The sequence below is a fragment of the Mus caroli genome, chromosome 17 (assembly GCF_900094665.2).
Source record: "Mus caroli chromosome 17, CAROLI_EIJ_v1.1, whole genome shotgun sequence".
Classification (NCBI taxonomy): Eukaryota; Metazoa; Chordata; class Mammalia; order Rodentia; family Muridae; genus Mus; species Mus caroli.
Window position 1 is genome coordinate 26,063,094 of NC_034586.1, and position 24,310 is coordinate 26,087,403.

The 24,310-nt window shown below is 50.9% G+C and overlaps 1 protein-coding gene across 2 annotated transcripts in view; it reads left to right on the forward strand.

Annotated features, from left to right (window-relative positions):
* Positions 1-24,164, forward strand: part of Zfand3 (zinc finger AN1-type containing 3) — a 203,349-nt gene extending 179,185 nt beyond the window's left edge. Inside the window, exons 4-5 of one of the 2 annotated variants that reach the window (XM_029471010.1) lie at positions 6,987-7,154; positions 21,339-24,164. In XM_029471010.1, coding sequence (XP_029326870.1) covers positions 6,987-7,154; positions 21,339-21,493 — 323 coding nt within the window. In that variant the 3' untranslated portion in view covers positions 21,494-24,164. The remainder of the gene's footprint in view (positions 1-6,986; positions 7,155-21,338) is intronic. The other variant, XM_021186522.2, reaches the window with a different exon arrangement.
* The last annotated feature ends 146 nt before the right edge of the window (positions 24,165-24,310 follow it).

Genomic DNA, 24,310 nt, shown 5'->3' on the forward strand with positions numbered 1-24,310 from the left:
ATAGAATAGATGCTTGATGTTGGTTGACATTTGTCATGGCCCTGCACAGATGGTCATTAGTTACACAATTCAAATAAACTGAGGATGTTACTAAATGAGATATGATTCTGAGAAAACAATGAATTCATGAAATTGTTAAGCAAATGCATGGAACTAGAAAATATCCTGAGAGAGGTAACCTAGTCACAAAAGAACACACATATTATGCACTCACTGATAAGGGGGTATTAGCCGAAAAGCTAGGAATACCCAAGATACGATTTATAAACCACATGAAGCTCAAGAAGGAAGACCAAAGTGTGGGTGCCTTGGTCTTTCTTAGAAGGGGGAACAAAATACTCATGGGAGCAAATACAGAGATAAAGTATAGAGCAGAAACTGAAGGAAAGGCCATCCGGAGACTGCCCCACCTGGGGATCCATCCCATATACAGTCAGCAAACCCAGACACTATTGTGGATGTCATCAAGAGCTTGCTGACAGGAGCCTGATATAGCTGTCTCATGAGGGGCTCTACCAGTGCCTGACAAATACAGAAGTGGATGCTCTCAGCCAACCATTGGACTGAGCTCAGGGTCCCCAATGGATCAAGTAAAGAAAGGACCCAAGCAGCTGAAGGGGTACAGTCCCATAGAAGGAACAACAATATGGAACCAACCAGTACCCCCAGACCTCCCAGGGACTAAACCACCAACCAAAGAGTACACATGGAGTGACCCATGGCTCCAGCTGCATATGTAGCAGAGGATGGACTTGTCAGTCATCAGTGGGAGGAGAGGCCCTTGGTCTTGTGAAGGTTCTATGCCTCAGTGTAGGGGATGGCCAGAGCCAGGAAGTTGGAGTGAGTAGGTTGGTGAGCAGGGGAAGGAGGAAAGGATGGGGGGAGGGGGTTAGAGGGGAAACCAGGAAAGGGGGATAACATTTGAAATGTAAATAAATATCTAATAAATAATGAGAATGAACTTTATTACTTTTCATTTATGTTATTAATATAAGAGCTTCCTTAGTTTAAAAAGACAGCAACTTGACCTATTCAACAATGAATACTCATTTTAATAGCCATTATCATCAATATCACAGTCGGGAGGGGAAAGGCACACAGCCTACACAAAGGAGATGCTAGAGGAATGATTTGCATGACTCTGTTGGACATGAGTCACAGGAATACAGTCAGGCTGAAGGAGAGGATGAGGAAGTAGTACTAGTTAGGTCACCTTGCAGTCTGGGCGACCTTATCCAGATGTCCAGTGTGTGTAGGTGCTGTGGAGGTAGAGGACTCTTCCCTCCCAAACTCCAGAGGACCTGGGCTGATCACAGGACACCTACCCTTTCTGTGCTGTGTATGGGTTTGTAGGTTGCCTAGAGAAATTTTTATAGTTTTGGTTTTGAATATGCATTAGAGAAGTAGTATGCAATTAAAAATCTCCTTTCTTAAAAGTTCATGATTGTGTGTGTGTATACATATATATTCATATATATATATGTACCTATATATATTCATAAGTAGAATGAATTGAAATGTGTCACATTCCATAGGAAAACTAACAAAGATATGTAAAATGTCTTATGTGCTGCTACTCGTAATAACGTCTTCTAGTCAAGAGATGTCTTTACAGTGCTGGGGTCAGCCTAGAGATAGAGCACTGGGCTAGGGCCCTGGGTTCAGCGGTATGGACAACAAGGCACCTTCTCCATTGCTTCCATGACGACAATTAGATGAGAGCATTTACCCTCTAGAAGATTCTGGTGTGTTTTGGTTTTTGAGTATCCCAAGGGCAGAGAGCCCCTCAAAAGCTTGGTGCTACCCCACCCAATTTCCCCATCTTCCTTTACCAGCACAGAGAAGAGCCAGAGGTCTGTGTTGAATTTATAGGGTCTGTGGAAGGATGAACCCCGCCCTTGTGTACCTAAGAGCATGGGAAGCCACCCCAGAAAATAGCTTGGAAGGTGGGCGGGATTAGTGGCTAGCCTTGTGCTGCCCAGTGGGCTGCAAACAGTTGAGGATTGGCATCTAGCGTTCTTCACAGGAGAATCTTAGTCTAGAATGCCTCTCGAATCTTAGTCTGTCCAGGCAGTGTTTTTGTTTTTTAAGTTTGCTATTCTAGGGTCATTAGACCCTAGAATATAATACATTAGAAATATAAGAAAGAAAGGGAAAATCCCATTTGAATTAAATACAAGAATAAGTTTTTAATGGATAACCAGGGAGCTCACTGTCTTGAAGGTTTTGGTCCCCCCCCCCCTTCCTGTCTTTCTTTTTTGGGTACACAGAATAAAATGCCAGATCTAATCCCTCCACATGCTCCAAAAGCATAGCGTAGGAAGGAACCTGTGAAACAGGCCCTTTTCAAGTCTCTTTTATCAGTTTTTCCAGGGAGAGGCTGGTGGGTTTCGCGGACAGAGGTTTTTAGCGGCTTAAGCTCCTATAAATGGTGGAGGGAGAGACAGCAGTGATGTGTGAGGGTTCATTAATTATTGCTCTTACTGATGGCTGCACAGGCTGTTGGGATCATAAATGTCAGTCTGTCAAGAGACAGTGATAGGTCTGAAAAAACTGATTGAGTACCTCAGAGCTGCCACGGAGCGGAGACTAGACAGGCTCCTCTGTTTCTTGGCGGTGTGGAAGGTGTGCATGAAGGGGGCTTCTTTGTTGTTCCTTGTCTCTAGCTTTGGGGTTCTGTGCTGTGGGCGCCTGGAGCAGAGGGTGTGAGCCCCCTGAGTTGTCAGCAGGCCACAGCCACTGTTAGCAGCCTGGGGTGGGCGTGGGCTGCCAGCCGTACAACGTCAGGAGAGTAAGAGAGACGGGATGCGGGCTTTGACAGGCCTGACACAATTCATTTGGAAAATTTCAGGAGAGAACATGAGTAATAAAGACAGGAACAGTGACAGAATGGAGCAAACGTGGATCTCTGTCAGAGACAAACAGTTTGAAAAGGAGCAGCCCTGTTTGTTGCCGTCAGGCTGCGTTGTAAATGTATCCCTTACTTGAAAGACTCAGTGCTAGTTACTGTCTGCTCTTGGCTAGCAGAGTCCAATTAGAGGAATTTCTCTCTGTAGACATTTGTTTTTTAAAAACACTGCACTTGTTTCCTCTGTCACATGATGAGCAGTGGCTGCCTTCAGACCAAGCAATTGGACACCAGTTAAATAGGTGAAAGTTTTCTATAAGGTCTCACGTGGTGTCTTTGTCATTGCTAAACACTGGCCGAGAAGAGGGGTCTACAGCGTTGAGGGCCTGGCATGGGGTGTGCAGCCAGTGTGGGCATACCCAGCCTGGAGTAGTTCTCTGGGGGAAGCTCACTGGGAAAATGTGCTTTGTTGGCTCTTTATGAAGGACCTTAATTAGAAGTCACTTGGAACTCCTGGGGTGGGAACTGTATCAGGCTTGGCACTGCCGCTCCTCCTGCTGCTAATGAGCGTGCTCCTCTCTAAGGCTCGTTCTTCTGACAGTTACAGCTGAGTGTGAGAGTTATTTCTGTTCACCTTGCTCTCCGCATTTAACCCTTACTGCTCAAGTTCAGCATATGCAAATAGATTAATTAGATGGTCTCTGCCATTGATCCCCAAGCTGAGAATGCTACAAGTTAGAGGGGCTGAATCTCAGAAGCAGAAGGCAGATAGTCAAGGTTTGATTTTTTTTTTTCTGTTAACTCATTTTTAGGTCTTTTCTGAAAGCTTTTTTTTTTTAACTGACTTAAAATTTATAATTGAATAGTTGAATTATTTAGGTCATTATTATGTAATTAGAATCTGTACAATAGACATCTGTTTCTCTTATTTAGGTAATTTACCCCACGGCACAAGGTTTCATTAAATAATTAGCAGAGGAGATATAAAATTCTTCCATAGCCATGATGCTGAGTCTGTAGACTTCTGTTTATTTCATTAGCTTCTAATTAAAACACCAAGTTGACCTGTGAGAAAAATATTGGAGAGTGAGTGACTTCACGGAGAAGTGACGTACAGTGCAGTCAGCCTCCTGATGGGCAATGCAGCAGACAGAGGGGAGTCTCGGTCCTCTCCTCCTCACACCAGGGAGCCCTAGAGGACGCTAGGGTGAGGGCCGAGGAAGTCAGTGTACCCCAGAGCCTTACTGCTGAGGTCTTAGTGTCTGGGAAGAGTGCCTTAGTTCTAAGGGTGCAGTCTGCTGAGTGGGTCATCTTAGTGGAGAGCAGTGGTTCTCAGCCGTGGGTCTTTCTACCCTTTGGAAGTCAAATGACCCTTCCACAGGGTCACATGTCAGATAGTCTGTATATTAGATATTTATAATACGATTCACAATGGCAGCAAAATTACAGTTATAAGTTGGCCACAGGGTAATTTTATTATTGGAGGGTCACAGCATGAGAAAGGTTGGGACTATTGCTGTAGTCCTGTAAGACTGATGCTCACAGCACAGCTGTGCATAGATGGTTTGGTTGTCCACTTACACAGAAGTGAGGGCACCGACTCTTGGAGAAGTAACTAGGGCCCAATGGTCGTGTAGGATGGCCAGTCCTTTGTAGCCAGAAACTGTCGGTAGAATCAGAAGCCTTCCATAGGCGCTGCTGTTTGAGAATACCTCCTTTGTGTTTTCTACAAGAACACATGCATTCTTGTTGGCACTGTTTGACACATGATCTGATTAGATGAAAGTAAGAAAAGAGATCCAGCCTGGGCCCTCCTGACTTGGAGGGGCTCCACCAAAGCAGGCTTGGTGAAGATAGATACCTTGGCAATAAGACCATGCAGACATGAGCTTTGGTCACAGCCACTTCGACATGCAGTGTGAATACTTTTCTTCACAGCCCCTTCTTGATCCATTGAGTGCTGCAGGGCTCCCCTCCAGCATTATTGACGCCTGAAACCAGAAGTGTGTTCCCCAATAGGAGGCACACTTGGCCATTTGGGCCAGAGTCCTCAGAGAAGCGGTGAAGTCCATCTCTGTGATTTTACAGAGGGGTGGAGGTGAGAGAGGCCCATGGTCTGAAGGGTCTTTTTTTCTCTTTTTACATTATAAATACATTAGCACCAGGTGTGGCCTCTATGTTTAGCTTGCTTGTTCATTCATTCAATTGGCAGGGTCTCACTTTGTAGCCCAACTGACCTGCAAGTTGCTATGTAGACCCAGATGGCCTTGAGCTTACAGAGATCTGGCTGCCTTTACTTCCCAAGTCAAAGTTTTCAATCTGGAGAGAAGGCTCAGAGGTAAAAGAACTCTTTCTTCTCTTCCAGAGGACTGGAGTTGAGTTCCCAGAACCTCCACAGCTGGTTTGTAACGACTGTAACTCTCCTGGCCTCAGAGGCCTCCACACACATGTGGGGTGGGCAACACACATGACTCTCCTCTCTTCCTCCCTCTCTCTCCTCTCCTCTCCTCTCCTCTCCTCTCCTCTCCTCGATGCACCCTCCTCAAAATAATTTAAAAGAGGTTTTCCACTTGTCTCCATTGTGTATGGACCACACCTCTTATCTCAGGTTAAGGGACATTACTTTAAAAAGAGATTCTTCGACTAGGACATGCAGTAGAGGTTTTTTGTTAGGTATCTAAATAGGGTTATTATCACAAATCGCACCATTTTTGTTGAAAAGAACCCCCAGGAGAGCAGTGTGGCTCACTCGAGGTGAATTCCTTTTGTCGGGCTGTTTTGTAATGATTTACATTTAGATTGTTGGTTTTGCTTTTGCGGAGGCGGGAGGGTGGGGTGTCTGGCCTGTGTGGTGGCCTTAGTCACTGCACTAATGGTCTGGGCAGCTTGGTTCAGCAGAGCTGGGGAAATAGGCTCAACTTGCTCTCTCAGTTGCTCGCATGGAGGGCTTGCTCAGTTGGTTTGTGTTGGGGAAATGTCACACAGGGCTGAGAGCAGCGTGTGCTGGCAGCAGAACCTGTGCCTCTGAAGAATGGTGTGGGGCGTTCGTCTCAGGTGGTAGGGGCCAGAGCTGTGGACACACATTCTATTCCACACAGGACAGGCTGGGGAAGGTACAGAGATAGCCTGTGCCGACGTGTCCCAGCATGCTCCAGCTTCCCCAAAAGCCCCTTCAAGTAGAGAGCAAGGACTGGTAGAGTGTTTGCTCATCCTTCTAGTGCCCGCTGTAGCCCAGGAGGTACAGTAATCACTAAGCAGGTGAACACCCCCCCGCCCCCCCACCCCCGCACCTCCCCACCCACCAGGAGAGCTAAAGGACATTTGGTTTTCATTCCTGTGACAGACACCAGCAGGCAAGGGACTTAGGATTGGTTTGCTTGTGGTTTCAGAAGTTCCAGTTTATGCAGAAGGGAGGGTGTTTTCTTTACATTGCCTTCTTGAGGCCATTGAATACCGCAGGGCTCCCCTCTTTAGCATGCCCACATCCTGGTAGACAGGAAGAGTCCAGGGCAAGAGAGTCCTCCAAGTGACACACCCCAGTGACCTCTCTCCCTAGCCAGACCCTGCCTTGCATAGTTGGACCACTTCCCACCCAGTCTCTATAGCTTGACTACACTGATGCAGTGTTCACATTGTCTCAGGTGCCTCACAGACCCAGCCAGCGTGTGCTGTGCTAATCTCCTAGTGTCTGCTGTCTAGTCGGGTTACAGGACTAGCCCTCATGGGGCATGCTTCCCCACAGGGGGATGACTAAGGCAGAAGAGAGGACAGGGACAGGTGCTCTGTCCACACGGGTCAGTTCAGGAACAAGACTTAGTTGAACATTTGACTGGAGCAAAGACTTAGAAAGGTTCCATGTGGCCCTGGGTGAGCAATGCTGTGGGGGAAAGAACAGGGCAGTTCTGAGAGCAGAGGTCAAGGCAGTCAGGAGACAGATATGGATGGGGCAAGACTCTGAGGGAAGAGAGGGTGCAGGTGGTCGTGCAGGTTCTCGATAGGCGCTTCTTTGAGGATGTCAGTGGTTGGAGGCAGGACAACTTGGGGGTCACTTGGCTGCAGTGTGAGGAACTAATTGGAGAGACTTGTGTCTACCCAGCCAGGTAACAATCCTGATTCCTGCATATCTTGTTTTGGTCAGATTCACAGTCCGAGAACGAGGCCTCACCCGTGAAACGACCGCGACTAGTAGAGAACCCCGAGCGGCCTGAGGAGAGCGGTCGGTCGAAGCAGAAGAGCCGACGCCGCTGCTTCCAGTGCCAAACCAAGCTGGAGCTGGTGCAGCAGGAACTGGGATCCTGTCGCTGTGGTGAGCCCCCACCCACACCCCCAAGGCACCATCCTGGTCCGTCCTGTCTCACACACACTCTCGCGCATGACTGCTCTCCAGTCAAGACTCTAGAAAGGAACACACAAACAGGAGTCTGTGAGGTGCGCCGTGAGACTGCAGATATGTTCACTTGGAAGGGCTTTTAATATACTCCTCCCTGCACCCCTCTCAGCTATGGCTTGATTAGATGCTTTCCTTGTGGGGCCACTGAGGGACCAGCTTGAAGCAGCCACATCACCTTTTCTTCTCCGTTGCTCAGCGCAGGGCGCCCGCCTCTTAGGACTCTGCACACAGATGTGATTTCTAAACTCTGTCCTGCACACAGTGAAACAAAACAGGCAAATTCTGCTTTTCGTCATATATCATGGCACAAAGATGAAATGATAGCTCACAGTTTTCCTGTCCCATGGTCTGTGGATCTGGCAGCCTCTGAGAATTCTCCACCTTCCATTCTAAGAGGTGGGCTCTAATTCTGCGCTCTGTTGAGCTGTAGCTGTCCTACATTGAGGGTACTGGGAGTTGGCAAGTTGAGTTTGGGGCATTGAGTGTCTTCTAAAGAGAGGACCTTTTCTGCTCTGTGCCTGGCTTGTCGAAATTAGATTGGGACAGCTGTTCCAGGCATGACCCCTCTGTTTGTCACTGTCCCTCCCTGTGGGGACAGGGAAGGTGGGGTGTGGCATTCATTTCTGCTGTGAATTGTGAGTAAAGAAGAGAGTTGGGTGGCGGGAGCAGACACTGCAGGGTTTTAGACTTGGCTTACCCTAAAACCCGTGGTGTGGCCCAGTGAGGCAGGGTAGTTCTGTGGCGAGCTGAGGACGTTTTGGGGTCTGGTGGCTTTGTTCCATACTGACAGGTCCGTATGGTCCCTGAGGTTGCAGGTTCTTGCTCTGTATTGAGATGAGCTGTGCTGGTCTTCAGCTCTGCATTCTGTTAGCTCTCCTTGCCCTTATTATACAGACTGCTTGTCTCTTGGCGAGAGAGGTAAAAATATTCTTGTTTCCTGCTCAGCAGTGACTAGGTGTGTGGCAGCGTGTAGGATTTGCTGAGGGAGATGAAGCAGTTGGTCCATGAGGTGCTTGCTGCCTTGCCTCTGGCAGTGGCTAATGCTCCCAAAATGTCCTCGTCAGGCAGGCAAGGGAGTTTACAGGGTAGTTTAGAAGACCCAGGGCTCCACACTTACCCTGAAGCTTTGATGCCAACCACTCAGTTTCCACAGGTCTTAGCACCCAGCTGAAAAGCGTCAGGTAGTAGTTATCAGATGGCCCTGTGCCTCTCTCTGTGGTCAGCTGCACCATCAAAGTGTCTCAGTTATCCTCACCCCTGACCAGGAGGCTGGGTCTCTATGTAGAGTTCACTATAGACCTGAGTTCTTTCTCAGTTAGGTAACGACATGTAGTTCCTTGACCAATTCTAAGATAAAAGTCCCTTTAGGTGGGTCCTTCCTAGAGAGCTGGAGTTCACTCTGGTCAAGGAGAGCCTTTGACCGTGAGCTCAGAAAGGCGACTATGTCACCTGCCACTGTTTAAAGATGAAGGGCCTCAGAAGCACATGCGCTCTGGGGCCGGCTCTGACAAACTGCTTTGTGCTGCTCTCCTGGCTGCTTGCTTGGATTCCTCTAGGAGAGGGTGGGCTGTGCTGTGTGGCGATTTCCTTGAGGATACACGGAGTGTTTTGAAGATATGAACTGCCCTGGAAGGTGTTAGAGGGAAACATATTTACTATTGAAAGGGAGGACTCAACATAGCTGAACTTAAAACAGAATCCTTGTCCACTGCAGAATAGTCATTCTCTGTATATATTCCCGATCTTTTCTTCCATTCCCCTTCCATTCTGTACAGGTTATTAACTGCTGACAAGAAATTCACATCTCATAAATAATGCTTAAGAGCCATTGCTATATAAATTGAATGTGTTATGAATTGTGATGGGCCTTTTTGTAGCATTCAATGCCTAGAGCAGGAAGAACAGAGGATGTCATTTTCATTAATTTCTAATGAGGTGCCAATTAAAGGCAGAGAAGACGTTCCAAAGGGAAGAGTGGCCAAGCTCCCCAGAATCCTCCGCCCCGGGGCTGTCATCCAAGCACTGCCAGCAAAGCCTTCTCTAAAAATTCCATTAAATTACAGTCTCATCGAGAGCACACACAGACACATTCAGCTTCCCTTTGATCTTCAAAAGAGCAATTTGTAAGGCGAGTTCTGAGCCTTCTCACATAGGACAGCTGTAGGTGATAGGAATTGTTAATTGCCAGGATGACGTTCCCTGCGCTTTTGCAATAAGTAGGTGGGTTTGAAGATGATTTCTCTGGTCTCACGGTGACTGAGATAACCTTTTGTCAACAGTCCCAAAGAACACCCCTCTCCTGTGCATCTTCCCAGGTACCAGTTGGAAAAGGCATGTAGGACATGTGGGTGGGTGGGTAGGCTGCTCCTCCCACCTAGAGCGTCTTCCAAAGTCCAGTTCTCGGGACAGAAGACAGCCACACAGAAGCAGGCTTGCTGGTTGAGTTTCGGCTTGACAGGGTGGCAGAATTGGTCATTGCAAGTCTTGTCTCTTAAGGCCATCTAGAGGATGTTCTGAGTCTGGGCCATGCACAGCACCTAATGCTGTGCCCTCTGCATAGCATTGCTTCTCGAGAGCATCGAATTGCCTGTCAAGGACTAGTGTAAGGTCTTGTGCACATGTTTGTATGTTTTTAGTGTGTGGCAACTTAGTGGGCTTCACACAGGACCAGTGGCACCTTTATGACCTCATGGTAATTTCACGTTCTTGACTGTTTTCAGAGTAAGTTTTCTGTTCGTGTCAGGGCCCATGGTGCTGGGGCTGGGCTCTGCATGGGGTGCGTGGGACTCTGCGGTGTGTTGTCTTCGTGGGCTGCTGTGGCCGCTCTGGGTCTGTCATTCACTGTCACTAACAGCTGTTCTGAGATGACCTTTCAAGGATTTTGTTAAGTTCTATGAGGAGCAAGAGATGTGGGATGTGCGAGCTCACAGACTAAAGGCTAAGTGTGGTGCCGTGAGAAGTTCCTGGACAGTATGTTGGGACACGCTTGCCCCCAGAGATTCAGTGAAGCGACTCCCGCGTGACCGTTACTACCACTCTGCACAGCCTTCAGCCTTTAGGACTTTCCATGCAAGCACTTGAACAGCAGGCCTGGTCTTGTTTTCAGCTCTATTTGGAAATAACATTTTGTCTCAGGCCATCATCCGAGAGCTGGTTGTGTTCACCACGGCTTTGTCCTCCTCTGAAGTGTTCCCTGGGGCCACAGACAGACACTGTTGTGTAAAGCCAGTCCCTGCAGCACACTCCAGCTTTAGGGAGCTCACTCCAGAGCTGCTGCCCTGGGTCCTCCGCCCATGGTTCGTGTGTGTGTGTGTGTGTGTGTGTGTGTGTGTGTGTGTGTGCTGATTTAGCAATGCTAAACTTCCAAAGTGTTGCTCCCCCCTTCACTGCAAGATCTTGTCCTTGATCAGGTGTTATGCTTATTATCTTCAGTGTGGTTTAATCCAGAACATTCTTACCAGCTTTCTGTTTTACAATTTCAACATTTTAAAATAAGGCCCTCTCTGTTGGACATGCACACACACACACATGCACACGCAAATGTCATGGGTTTTAAGGTCCAGGCGCCCCTCATCTGGGGTCTATTCAGTACCGAGTTCACTTGTGCACTCTCTCTCAGCTGCTGTCCACTGTGCTATGAGCTGTCCTGGGGCTTCACTCTGGAAGGCTCAGTGCTCTCCAGTCTCTCGCTGTTGATACTGTTTGATTTGTGTGCACACTCGACTCTCCACCTCCGCTAGTGCACTTGGTTGGTAAGCCGAGTGTGTGTGCAGCATACTTTGACAGTATTGTCAATGCTTTCATCAAAGCATCCCGAGAGGCTGGGCACCATGGCTTATGCTGTTAATCCCTGCACTTTGGAGACAGAGGCAGGCAGATCTTGGAGTTTGCTAATCTGGTCTATACAGAGAATTCCAGGACAGCCAAGGCTACATAGGGAGACCCTGACTCAAAAAAGCAAATGATGTCCTTGAGGTTTGGCATCTAGTTATGACTTGCCTGAACCAGTCTCGTGTGACAGTTCAGAATGAGTTGATTCCACAGGTTCTGTTTGGCACTGGCATTCTTTTGAGTAGAGACACCTTTTTTTTTTTAAACCTATAGCTGCCATGGATCCCTCCCTCCCTCCTTCCCTCCCTCTACTGACTTATGAGTCAGTGCTATAGATAATGTTTTTCATTACTCACATTGTTCCACATTTGGCCAATTGAAGTTCTTTCAGCCCCGCTCCTGTCTCGGTTGAGGAGTTTAGGGAGGAGTGGGAGGAGCATAACAGGATGTGTCCCTGTGTTTCCCTTCCTCCCCCCAGTCCAAACCCAGCTACTTCTGCAAGGGCTGTAGGAGGGGTCCTATGCTGGGCCTGACAGGAAGGCACGCACACGGGAACAGCCTGTCGCCAGACAAGCCAGCACTGGAGTCGTTAGCAAGTTACAAGATGCCTTGAGAGGATGGGCCGGAGGGCTTCATCCCACCTGGAAGGCTGGACTGGCTTCTGCCCTTCAGGCCTTAAGGATGGCTGTGGCTTAGATGGAGGAAAGGTGAACACTTGGGCAGTGTTTGTTGTAGACGTGGGGGTTGCAGCTGGGTGAACTGGCACCAGGTCTAGTAGAAAGAAGAGGCTTCCCGTCTGGGTTGAGGAGGTCGGATGTTAGCTCAGGGCAAGCACCGTCAGTGGTCAGCACGCTCTGACTTCAAGCACACAGCACACTAGATATCTTCTAGCACAGCCAGAACTAACTGGCTGATGGCGATGGAGAGACCCACTCTGCAGGCCTCATGCTTTTGAGTCTGGTAATGAAGGCCCACGTTTCCCCTACTCCTGAGGTAGCACTAGGATGTGTGCTACCCATGGCTCAAGAGGAAGGTGAGTCTCGTCCACACTCCCAAAAGGGAAAAACTATCCTCTGGTGGGAATTAGCTTAGGTGAGAGAAGCCGCACTCCCCCCCCCCCCCTCGCTGTGCCGGCTCATACAAAATGGCCATTTCCCCTTCCTGTGCAAGAGCTCTGGGCTAAAACCAAACAGCCGCCGAGTCCCTGTGCTGCTTGTCTGTCACAGCTAACGAAGTGTCAGACCTGCTCCCCTCCAGAGGTCCAGCCTGCCTGAGTGCCTGGCCAGGGCCATGTGGGCACAGCACAGGTGTGGGTGCTGCCCTGCCCAAGCCAAACAGCCTGTGGCAGAGGCTGTGCTCATCATATACCAGACAGCCAGAGCATGTCTGCTTCCCGTGTCACCTGTGTGCCCTCCCTCCTGACACCTGATCTCACCTCAGTGGCCGTGTGTAGCTGCCGCCGCCTTAGCTCTTATCAGAGCCCAGACTGTTTATAGACAAATGGCGATATTCTGACATATACATTACTGATATTTTATAGATTTGATCTAGTAATAAGCAATTTTGGTTAATTCTTTGTCCAGAAAGAATTTTTAAAAATTTAAAAATGAATATACAATAACATTTTCCATTCCATAAAATTCTCCATTTTGCAGTTCAGAAAGTTGAGGTAAATTCATTGAGGTTGTGTAGTCTTTACCGGTGGCTTTTTAGTCCACCCTTCTAGAAGGACTCAGCCCCTCCAACACATTCACCTCCTGCCCAGGACTAGCCAACCACGGACCTGCTTTCTTTGACAGTTTTGATTTTTCTAGAATTTTAGAGTTCGTGGATTCGCAGTGTGTAGTCTTAGGTCTGTGCCACCTAGCAGGCTCTGCGAGTCGTCTGTGTTGCTATCAGTTATTCAGTCTTCCTCTAAGAATGCCACATTGAGAGCGTAGGCCATGTTTACCAGCTGCAGTGAGTGCTACCTTAGAAATCTTGAGGTGGAGGGTTGAGTGGTAAGTGAGCATCTGACACTAGCCAGCACCAGCAGCTTTCCCAGCGTCTTGTGCCAGGTCACAGGTCGCGGCACTGCTTCCCCGTGCTCTTGGCAACCTTCAGCACTGGGCTGCTCCTCTCCAGCTGTCCTAGCGAGTGCCTGTCCACCCGGTGGTAATTCTCTTCTTCTTGCACACACTGAGCATTTTCTCCATGGGCCTTCACTCTGCAGATATCCTGGTGAACTGTCGCTTCACCTTTCAAACATCACTCACTTTACGCACGCACATGCACACACACACACACACACAGACCTGAGGCTGCACACTTCCACCCTGCAGCACCTCCTGCTTTTGAGCCTGATAGTGAAGGCTTGGAGTTGCTGCCCTAAGCATTTCCAGACGTCAAGCACAAGCCTCTCTCTCTGTTCACTTAGGTCTTACACTTCCTCAGCCCTGTTTTATAGTTCTCAGAGTGTGTCTTCTGTGCAGCTGTCCCGAAGTAACTTTGAATTTCTGATGGTACTGTGCTTAGAATCCCCAGTACCTCTTGTTAGATTGTTGTTCCCTCGGGAAGCACAGTTGGTTTTCTTGCAGCCTTTCTAGCTCCTGTTAGTTCCACCTTCCTAAGATGCTGCACACACGTGGCATGTCACCTGTGAACACAGATATGCTTCCTGGGGCCGTGGGCCTTCCTTCCATTCTTTTCTCCTCTTGTCGGGTAGATGCACAGAGGGAGCCGTAGGTTAAATGCTGAGCACACACCTGCCCTTGGTCGACCTACTGCACCTCCTGCACCCTGGCTTTTCTTCAGTCTTAGGCTGAAATTGTCTTTTCAGCATTAAGTACAATTTAAGGGTTAATTTCCCACCGCTGCCTTCACCCTGGCAAGAGCTAGTGCTTGTGTTTAAGGAGTTTGTCCAAGAGAGTGTGGGAGATGTGCACAGGGCTCAGCAGGGAAGCTGTGTGTGGCTTGTAGGTAGGTTTTCCATACCACAGCGTTACTGCCTGGATTTCCCTGTGGACTATAGTGCTTACTGTGTCTGTTGACTGCCCCGTGCGGTGTCCTTTCCTGCCCTCAGCTGGAGACTTCAGCATCAGTGCACCTCCCTGCCACCCTGTCCTGCCCTGCTGTCCACCTAGGACCCAGCCTGTCTTCGTGAATTCTTTGTGTGTTTCGGTCCCCTGGGTGCCCCTGGTTTAGGACACATGGCCTGAGTGTATTGAGTTATGTGCAGCAGGTTTCTTCTTTGCTTCCTGTGACCTGAAGCTGTTTTCCCTTCCATGCGTCTTGGTTCTCCAGCCACAGGATGTAGTCGTTTCTTTCCTCCTCTACTCAGCCCCAGAAATTCTAGACCACAAATACCAAGCAGACGAGCAATAGACACTGTTCACCCCTTGAGCCTGTCGCTGCTTTTGCTGGACGATGGCCCAACCCTGGAACATGATTCCTTGTTAGCTGAGATTTCAGTGCCACCTTTTCTCCTAGATGAGTGTCAGTGAAGTCTGTGTCTAACTCTGGAAAGTACTGTTGCTTAAGCAGGCCAGAGTCTGGGTGAGGTCACACAACACAGGTCCTGGAGACAGATTCCAACAAGGCAGCCACTTCAGCTTCTCGTCTTGTTTGCCAGCAGGAGACAGAACACCACCCTGCGATAACAGCAGTGGAAACTGGTTTCTCTGAGCATCTTTTGGGGATGGGGCACAAGACAGGATTTCTCTGCATAGCTTTGGAACTAGTTCTGTTGACCAGTGTAGCCTCAAACTCAGAGATCCACTTGCCTATGCCTCTCCAATGCTGGGATTAAAGGTGTGCATCACCTCCCAGCCTCAGCCTGTCTGTCTGTTATGGTCTTGGGTAGTTGGCTCTCACAGTGCTGGGTGTTGTTGGCACTGCAGCTCTTCAGTCTGTGAGACTCAGAGCCAGGCTGCTGGGGAGCCAAGTCCCTGGGACAGGACCAGAAGGGCCTTGAGAAGGCTGGGCTGGGTTAGCTGAGAAGCTGCACCCCTTGCTGACTGACTTACCACACCTCAGCTCTGCTGAGATGGACTTCACACGGCAGAGTTCAGAGACAGAAACAAAAAAGGTGATTGTGTCAGTGGGTCACTGGAGCACTCAGAAGAACCAGTCGCTGGCTCCCAACAGCCCCCTCCACACCCGTGAGTGAGGCATTCTTCTCATCCTCTTCTCCCAGGCTTGGTTTCCTTGGAGCTTGGGTTCTCAGACTCCCCTACTGTCAGACAGGACAGGGGAGGCACCACCACCACCAAGCATATGCTCAGCTGTGCAGTGTCTGGAAGGCAGGTCCGGCTGCCTGTGAGCACTCCCAGCTGTGGAGGAGCTGCCTTTCAGAGGTCTTATTCACTTGGCACATCCTCTAGGGCGATCCTACAGGGCTGCAGGGAGCAGGTCTGGGCCAGTGTTTGAATGCTCTTCCAAGCCAGAAGTTTCTGCTGAGTATTTGGTTGTCAGCATGCCTGCTTTTGCTGCTTGGAAAATGGCTGGATCTGGGCTATGTGGGGGTGGCAGACAAGTCATATGGACCAACCCCCGACTTCTGACCCCCAGAGGCAGTCTGACAGCTGCCGTTGGAGTTTTGCAAGGCCCAACAAGCCTCTTCCTCCTTGATCACGGGATGCTCCCTCCACTCATGCCAACATCCTTCTTGGTCTGGGTCAGTCCTGGCCCTCGAGCGCGGGGGCTGAGTTAACACAGGACGGCTTGTGAGTCCTTGTCATTAATACATGGGCGACATGCTTCTCTGTACTTGCCCTGCCAAGCTACAGATTTATCCAGGAAGAGAGGGAGGCTCTATCTAGATTTACAAGTTAAGGGGCCAGATTTATGTTAATGCTCTTGCTTCAATTAAATCGTTCTTCCCTAGAGCCGAGCTGTTGTACCAGGGTTAATTTTCTGTTGAATTTTGAGTAACTGACCAACATACTGGTGTGGTGATAGGAAGCGGGGCAGGAGTGGAGGCTGTGCTGCAGTGACTTCTCCACTGTCCATCCACCCAGCTCATCTGTGACCCCACAGCCTCGCATGCTGTCCTTATATGGCTCTGTGGGAATCTGTGAGCAGATGCTTGGATTCTGGGAAGCACTGCAGACTGAGATCGTGGAGAAGCAGAGGAGAAGGCCAACAGCAGGGTGGGACTGCTTGTTTCGAAATGCATGCTCACCCAGCCGGTCTGTGACAAGTTCACTGTCACTGTCGGGTGCTCTCAAACCTGAGGTGAATCTGCTGGGGAGGTCCGTGTAGCATTTGTGTGTTCAGGGGTTGATTGGGGAAAAGCAGGTGTGTGCTTTTGCGTTAGGACCTCCCCTTGCTTCCGCATGCTGGGTGACTTCTAAGGAGCTGTGGGCTTTTCCAAATGGCAACTCCTCCTTTTCCTCGCTCGGAAGAGAGACCGAGGCAGCCTGCTTGGGATCCACTGTGGCCCTGGCAGGTGACCTGACCACCCGGCCGATGCTTTTCTTCTGCAGCGGAGCACAGGCTGGGTTCGTGAAGCTGGACTCCAGTTCTGGTTCTTGGATAATGGCTTTCCTCTACCACGTGAAGCCAGGGCTGGAGGAGAATGTAAAGCAGGTCTTCCATTCCCACGCACTGTAGCCGCCGTCTGTCCGTCCACACGCTGGGGCTGATGAAATGAAGGCATGCATTCAGCTTCAGATTCTGCCTTGGGCATTGGGTCAGTGGATGGGATATAAGCAGAGGGTTTCTGCTGATGGCAGTGTAAGTGACTAATGCTTTCCCAGAGCGAGGTGTATCACCAGGTGTCCCAACACTCCCTGTAACTGAGCAGGGTGTGTGTGTGAGAGAGAGGGGGAGAGTGTGTGAGCTGTCCTGAGGCTTAAGAAACTTCCTTGCTGGGAAACTGGGCTTTGTTTTCTCGAGGAGCAATCTGGTCATTTAGATACCGTCAGGGTGTGGCCCATGCTGGCTCTGTACTTACTCTGTAGCTAAGCGTGATCTTGAACCTTCCTAGTTGCAGGAGTTACAGGCATGTGCCACCATGCTTGGTTTTATGCTGTGCGTGATTGGGGGACGGGTTGCTACACCCTGTTCTGTCTCTTTAAAATGACTCTTTAGATAATCCTATTTGGTCCCTGCAGTGCTGTGATTTGGAGATGGCCCTCATGAGGTGTCAAGGTTTTCATAGGTTCTGCTTGCCTTTGTAAAGCTGACTTAATTCAGGACTGACCTGGAAGGGTTGGGGCTAGTGTCATGTACTCTTCTGGCAGCCCTGTGCTGCTGTCTCACACTGCACCCCAACAGAGCCTTTCACATGTCCTGGTCCTCAGGCTTGTCAGTACTTTTAGGATCTACTTGAGTCTTTAACAGTGTGAGATTCAGATGAGCGGGGGGAGTGTAAAGGTTAGGTAGAAACCCTGAGCTTTGTCCCACCCCTGTCTTTAATAAAACAGCATGTTGGGGCTTTCAAGTGGGAGATGTGCAGGAAAGCAAGTGCTAATTAATTAAAACCCTGAGAGTCCAGAGCTGCTTGGGTCCCAGCTGTAATGGTGTGCTCTACTCCATGGTGAAGCTGGTCAGCAGCTCTGCCGGGTGTGGGTTAGGTGCAAACACCAGGAGTGTGGATTCTGCTCTTGTCTTGTTGCTCTCAATATCTCACAGAAAAAGGCAGCCCTGACCCCTGCTCAGATCCTCGGAGTGGTCATCTCTGCTCAGCAACAGGGAACTGTGAGCTGCCTTGTTCTGCCCCAGGCCTCCTCCGCACTAAGCTGGGTGACTGGTGTCTCTTAGGCAGTGATTGTTGTCAGTGTTTGCACAGGAGCAGAGCAGGACTGCTGCTGCTCTAGAGACACTTAGAGCCAGGGCCGACGGGCTATGGTGGCACTGTCCACATCCCCAGTGTCCAGGCTGGACACCTTCTGTCTGCTGTGAGCATTTGCCATGGATTAAGAGGGTGAGAAGTCTGCTTTCCACCAGATGGCAATTTTACACATCAGTCACTGGACGCCATTTTCACATCTGTAGCAGAGCCATGTGTTCTGCATCTGAATCCAGATGTGTTAGACCTCTGTGGCTTTTCCTTCCACGTCTCCACACATGTCTGTGCTTACGGAGGTGAGAAGGCATTGGATGCCCCGGAACTGGGGCTGTGAACAGGTAGGGGCTGGTGTGGTTGGTGCCGGGAAACAAACCCAGTCGTCTTTTGGAAAACTTGTATGCACTTTAACCATCATGGCTCCGGCCTGCTTCTCCCTCCACCTCTGTTCTGGGTGAGTCAGCTGTGGCCTGGCCGTCTCTCCTCAGTGCAGCCTAACTGTAGATGGACTCTTCTGTACTAGGCCCCAGGCCTCTCCTGCTACACAGTCTGCAGGCCTGAGGAGACCTGCGTGATATGGCCACTCATCTTCCTAGTGCTGCCTGCTGGTTGAAGGGTCGTCTCAGGTTAAGGGGGAAACCGTCCAGCCCACATCCTAGGTGTGGGGATATGGTACACGTGTGCTTGGCTTCTCTCACTCTTCTATCCATGTCCAGAGTGGTCTGTCAGAATTGGGGACAGTGGCTGGTCCACATAGAGAAAAGGGTTCAGTCTAGAGGGGCAAGGCAGGCACAGCCCCAGGTGAGGGGAGCCGGCTGCTGCTTTGTCCTCCTTTCTAATGGAGGGTGTGTTCTCTATCGCCCTCCTTCCTGAGCACTTTGTAGAGTTTTTCTGAAAATGGCTCAGACACCTCAGAGGGGGGTCAGCTTCAAGCTATTGAAGCTCACCTTCCTGGGCTCTGTGGAGCACATGGGGACAGTGTTGCATGTTGGGGTTGTGTGGGTCCGACTACACTTGGCAGGCCAACCATTCCAGTCCCCGTAAAGCACTTACACCGTAGTGAGGGCGGCTGGCCGGCCGAGCCAGTACATTGGAGTTGCTTTTGAAAACTGCATGCCACTGAGAAGGGGTCGGGGTCCGTGTAATGAGCACTCGGTGTGTCACAGGACTGAGCTCACCTGAACTGTGAGAGGCCCTGGGAGTAATAGTGATGGCATCACAGCTCTGACGTGTGCGTCTCCATCCCATCCGGGGCCACTTTCTTTAGCCTTTTCAAGAAAGGACCCAAGACTGTTTTTGTCCCCCTCGGTTTCTGAGACTCCTAGAACTCGCAGGCCTTGCAAGCCTTGAAGGCCTTGCCATGTAGTTTCAAATGCCAAGGCCAGCCCAGCCAAAAGCAGGCAGTAACCTCAAGTCCTTTTGTCTGTGACTCAAGACCGTCCATCTCCAGAGTGATGGAAAGTTCCGGGTCCCCGCAGTAGCTTCTGGAAACAGTTCAGATTGCCTACCCCATCTGCTCGGCCTGTGTGTCACCTCTAGTTCTTTTTTGTAGGAAACTTCCCATTTTCTTTTGTTTTAAAAATGAAATCCTACTCACCTCTCAGTCAGCACTTACCATTGCGCAGAGCTCCCTCAGCAGCAGAGGTCTGCCCGGTAGCTGGTGAATGAGCACGCCAGGACTGGAGTGTAATCTACAGCTAACACCCAGCCTCACTGTGGCTGTGGCTGTGGCTGTGGCCGTGGAGCCGTGGGAGCCTGCACTCGTGCAGTACAGTTGCTGCTTAGCAAACTTCCGGCTTGTAGAGCCCAGAGCAGACCCTGGCTGCATCCTACGGCCGTGGAATGGGCCTCAAGTGGATGTGCTTGACTCCCAGATTGTTAGTGGGCAGGGCTGCCAGTGTGTGTCCCTTGCCAAACTCTGCCCTCTGCATCTGCTTTGACTCTGGTCTGAGATAAACTGAGCAGCTCGCACCTCAGGCGAGCCCACCCCCACCCTTCGGAAGGAAGGAGAACTATGTCAGGGTTTGGCGCCCCAGCCTGGCAGCACCCCCCTCCCCTTAGGTGAGGGCTTTGTTCCTGAAAGATGATTTAGCTTGTTGGGTGGGGCCGTGTACTGAGCACCGCAGGTCTCTGCCATGGAACCCTTCAGGAGAAGACAACTGGTATCCAATATCTGGAGTAATGAACTTATCAGTAAGTGTAACACACAAGCTCATTAATCTTAACTTTGCTTCTCCACCAAGTGGGAGCTTAGCTTCTCAAGAGACAAAAATTTCATCTCTATTCCTTTCCTCAAACCCAGTCCCAATTTAAAGTCAAACATATTGCCCTGCTCTCCCTGGGAAGCGGTTAATAATGTGTTTCTCGAATAGTGGATGGCTCAGGCTGTACCCCTCCAGCCCTCGGCTGCATGCGTGTGCCCTTTAACACAGCCTAAGCAAGCAGCTGCCACGCAGGGTGAAGTGTGGGTCTGTCTTCTAAGACCCCGCCTGCCCCCCCACACTGTCTGCCTCCAGCATCTTCTGGGTGAAGTTAGTCGGAAAACCTAGGGCCAGTGAGTCTTGAGTGAATCCTCCGCCTCCAGGGCCTCGTCCTCTCCGGCCAGTTGGTAGCCAGGTTCTGTACAGATGCAGAGGCCGAGGGCAGCCACCTTGTTGGTTTCTGGACCTGAGCTTAGAGGAAGGCGGTGTGTGTAGCATGGCCCTGTGAGCTGCCGCACATAGGAAGCAGGTTAGGAACGGATTTGCATCCACCAAGGCCTGCCATCTCTGCCCAGGCCCTCAGGTCTGAGAGGTGGGGATGAGGACCGGGCAGTGATGGGCTCTGGCTGTTGGTCCTCTTGCGAGAGTCTCCTTGGGAGGAGACAGGCGACCTGTATATGCTGAATTCTTTATTCCATGAGCTGAGGTCTTGGTGCCCCGTGGCCTCTTCCTCCTTACCCCAGTGCACCCTTGTCCGGCTGGACATCTTGCTCTGAGGCCTCTCCTCTGTTGTTGGGCTTCTCTTATGTGCCAGACCCGTGCCCCCCTTGGACTTACAGCTGCCTCCGCAGCCTGGAGGGCAGCCCAGGTGAGAGCCCTGAGAGGACCCTGGCCTCTGCCCTCTTGGGACTTTAGAGCATAGTTAGACCAGGTGACATCACACTCGGCCCTCCTGTGTGTCACAGATTCCAGGGTTACAAAGCACCCATTTTCTGATAGGAGCCCTATTCACTTGTAAGTGGGACTTGATCCCTGCTGGAGCTTGCCAGGGTTCCTGAACTGACGTGGGTGCAGAGCCGCATCTGTGATCCTTGAGTCCCTCTTCATTTGCTGCATTGAGCAAGGCCAGTGCCAGCACATTTCCCAGCGGACATGCTGCAGATCCCGCTATACCAGGAAGCTGGGGGTGGGGTGCAACATGAAACCTTGTACTGATCCTGTGTCTCTTCCATGGGCCCTCTTGTTGTGGATGCTAGTGAGGCCCCTAACGGTTTGTCTCCTCTGCTTCGCTCCTTGCAGGCTACGTGTTCTGTATGTTACATCGCCTCCCAGAGCAGCACGACTGTACATTCGACCACATGGGCCGCGGCCGCGAGGAAGCCATCATGAAAATGGTGAAACTGGACCGGAAAGTGGGGCGCTCCTGCCAGCGCATCGGGGAGGGGTGCTCCTGAAGGCCAGGCACGCCCACCACACGACGCTGTTCTTAGTTCACTAATGTTAGCCTTATTTAGGACAAAGTCAGCCAGACACCTTGTACTGGGCACGCGTCAGACCACAGCCGGCCGTTTCCTTTCTTTAGCCAGCCATCCTGGTACTGTAGGTTAGGGGTTGATGGTGGATGAAATTGATTTCTGGCTGGTTACTAAGGTGCCTGCTAGCCATTGTATAAAATTAAAACATGAAGAATATTTGTTTTGAGCATGGCTAGTGGATTTACAACAACACATGCCTGTCACTGCTGGAGTCAGACTTACAAAAGCCTTAAGCGGAGAGTGTCCAGGCCAGGCTGAGTCAGTAGCGGAGGGCGGGCCTCGGCGCCCACGCTCGCAGCTTTGACAGAAACTCTTCCATGGTCGGCCTTTCACCTCTTCACTTTCGCTTGGTCCCAGCAGGACCTGATGGCCACGCGTGCCTTGGCCACAGGAAGCTGCCGAGACTGGCCGTGTGGCTGGGCTAGGCTGTGCCCTCACTCTCCCTCAGCGCTGGAAGTCGGGGGTGGGGGCAGGTTCTGTGGAAGCAGCTTTTTGCCTGTTGTTACGGGGAAACTCATCACACAAGAAGAGACAACTTCACTTTGAAAATTAGATCCACTCAAGATTAGTCCACGCATGATCCCCACCTTTTCTGCACAGGATCCGTGGTCGTGACCCCACTGGCTCTGGCTGTAGCTTGCCAAGGGCAATGGCGTTGCTTGTGACAGCCCTGGGGCTGAGGCCTGCACCTGGGCCTTGGCAACCGGATTTCTTTCTTTGGAGTTTGAAAAGCTGTCTCCTGACCGCGAGAATCAGTGAGCGCACAGGGGAGCCGCTGCTGCCAACCCGGCAGGGCCTTGCCTCCATGTGTTTCTATGTGTTTCTATGCAGCCATAGTTTGAGGACAGCCAGGCACCCACCTCAGGACAAGTTCAGGAAGGGAAGACAGTGGACTGTACGGGACCTGGTGTGTGTGGTGTTGTGAATGGTGGGGCTGTGGGTGGGAGATCACTCTCAGCCTGGGCCTGAGTGGGGCTGGGTAGAAAACATTAACAGTCAGGTGGGTGGGGCCAGGGAGATTCTAGGAGTCCCTTGAAAGCCTGGATCAGGTCTAAGTGCCACACAGGTGCCACCTGTCCCAGATTGTGGCTTGGCATGGAGCTGCCCACGTCTGGCTGCTGATGAACGGTTTAGCCCAGTGACTTCCCTCTGTGTAGCTGAGCAAGGTCTGCTCTCCAGAGGAACACATCTGCATTGAACACATCTGCAAGTACAATGTCTTGATCCAAAACAGCAAATAGGAAATCATGTTCTTCCCACCCTGCACCCTGTCTGCACCCCCACGGGGACCCAGTGCAGAATCTCCAGCCTTAATTCTTGCTTCAGGACCCAGACCAGCGCCTCACTCTAGGGCAGCCCAGGACGCAGGTGCCAAGTCTGCCTAGCGTTTACCACTGTTGTTAAGCCACAGCCCTTGGCCACCACATGGTCATCCTCAGTGAGGCGCCATGAACCCTTCTTAGGCCCTCAGGTCCCCATAGCACTGGGAGGGGGCGCTGGGGACCATGTGCCCAGGGACTGCAGCCAGGTTCACTCTGCTGGGAGAGCTGGCTGGGGGGAAGGGCTTGTTCCCTACAGTGTCTGTTCTGTGAAGTTTGTTACGTGTAAGGGAAGCTGAAGTTCTTGTATCTTTAAAGAGGAAATCTTATTTAACCCTTTGTGTCCTAGATTGACTTACACACATAGCCTAGAGCTCAGTTTTAGTTTAACATTGTGAAAATATTAAAAGAATCTTGTAACTTTATTCTTTTTTTTTCTCCTGCTGAAACAAATTAAACCAATCATATGGACATTTGGATTGTCTGTGTTGGCGGCTCTCCTAGTGCCCCAGGATGTCCAGGAAGGGAGGGCAGCGCCTCCCTGCTTGTAGCAGGGCTCCATAGTACCTGGGGTGATTTGCCCAGTGCGTGCCCAGGTCCAGCAGCCGCGTCCCTGTGTGGATGCCAGAAGGTCCTAGTGCAGGCATGGCAGGGGTGCCGTGTCTCTGGGGCCATCTCTTGAGGACCCCAGGTATGGGTGGGTTGGGTGTCTGGGGACTTGAGTCTAGCACGGGTGAGGGCAGGCGGGATGAATGCTGCCCTCTCCTGGGTGGCTGCAGGGATGAGCACATGACTTGACGGTCAGGAGACACTCAACTCTTTTTTGAAAGTTCTACCTCAGGCAGAGGAATGGCACCTACACCACCCCACAGTTGCCAGAGGGTGATGGAAAATGGCCAGGAAGTTCAGAGTGCTTGGCACAGGGCAGGAGAAAGCCAGCAGGCTAGTCTGACGGCTGAAGTGTGGCCAAGCCAGGCTCTCTAATGGCTACAGAGAGAAAAGGCCCTGGGGAACTCTGAGAAGCACCCCTCCCTACCACCTCCACCCCCTACGAGCACAGAGTGTAGTGCAGGAAGGCTCTGTCCTCTGCAGCCATCACAGCACCTGTCGAGTGAGCAAGGGAGGGGGAACCTCTGTCTGAGGCGCCTTGCACTGGAAAGGGGGGCACCTAACTTATCTTCTAATCCAAGGGTCTGGAGAATGTCTCAGATCCTGAAGTGTATGTAGAATATTAAGTAAAACAGGAAATAAATGTGTTATACCCTCTCCCACCACTTGCAGTGACTTCGCTGTGGGCAGATGCTAACGCAGTAGCTCTGCTGAGATCGGGGCCTCTGCCCAGAGCCAGCAGCTCCCATCCCAACATAGAGGGCAAGCACTGGTGCTCTGCAAGGCAGGGATGCCCAGAAGAGAACTG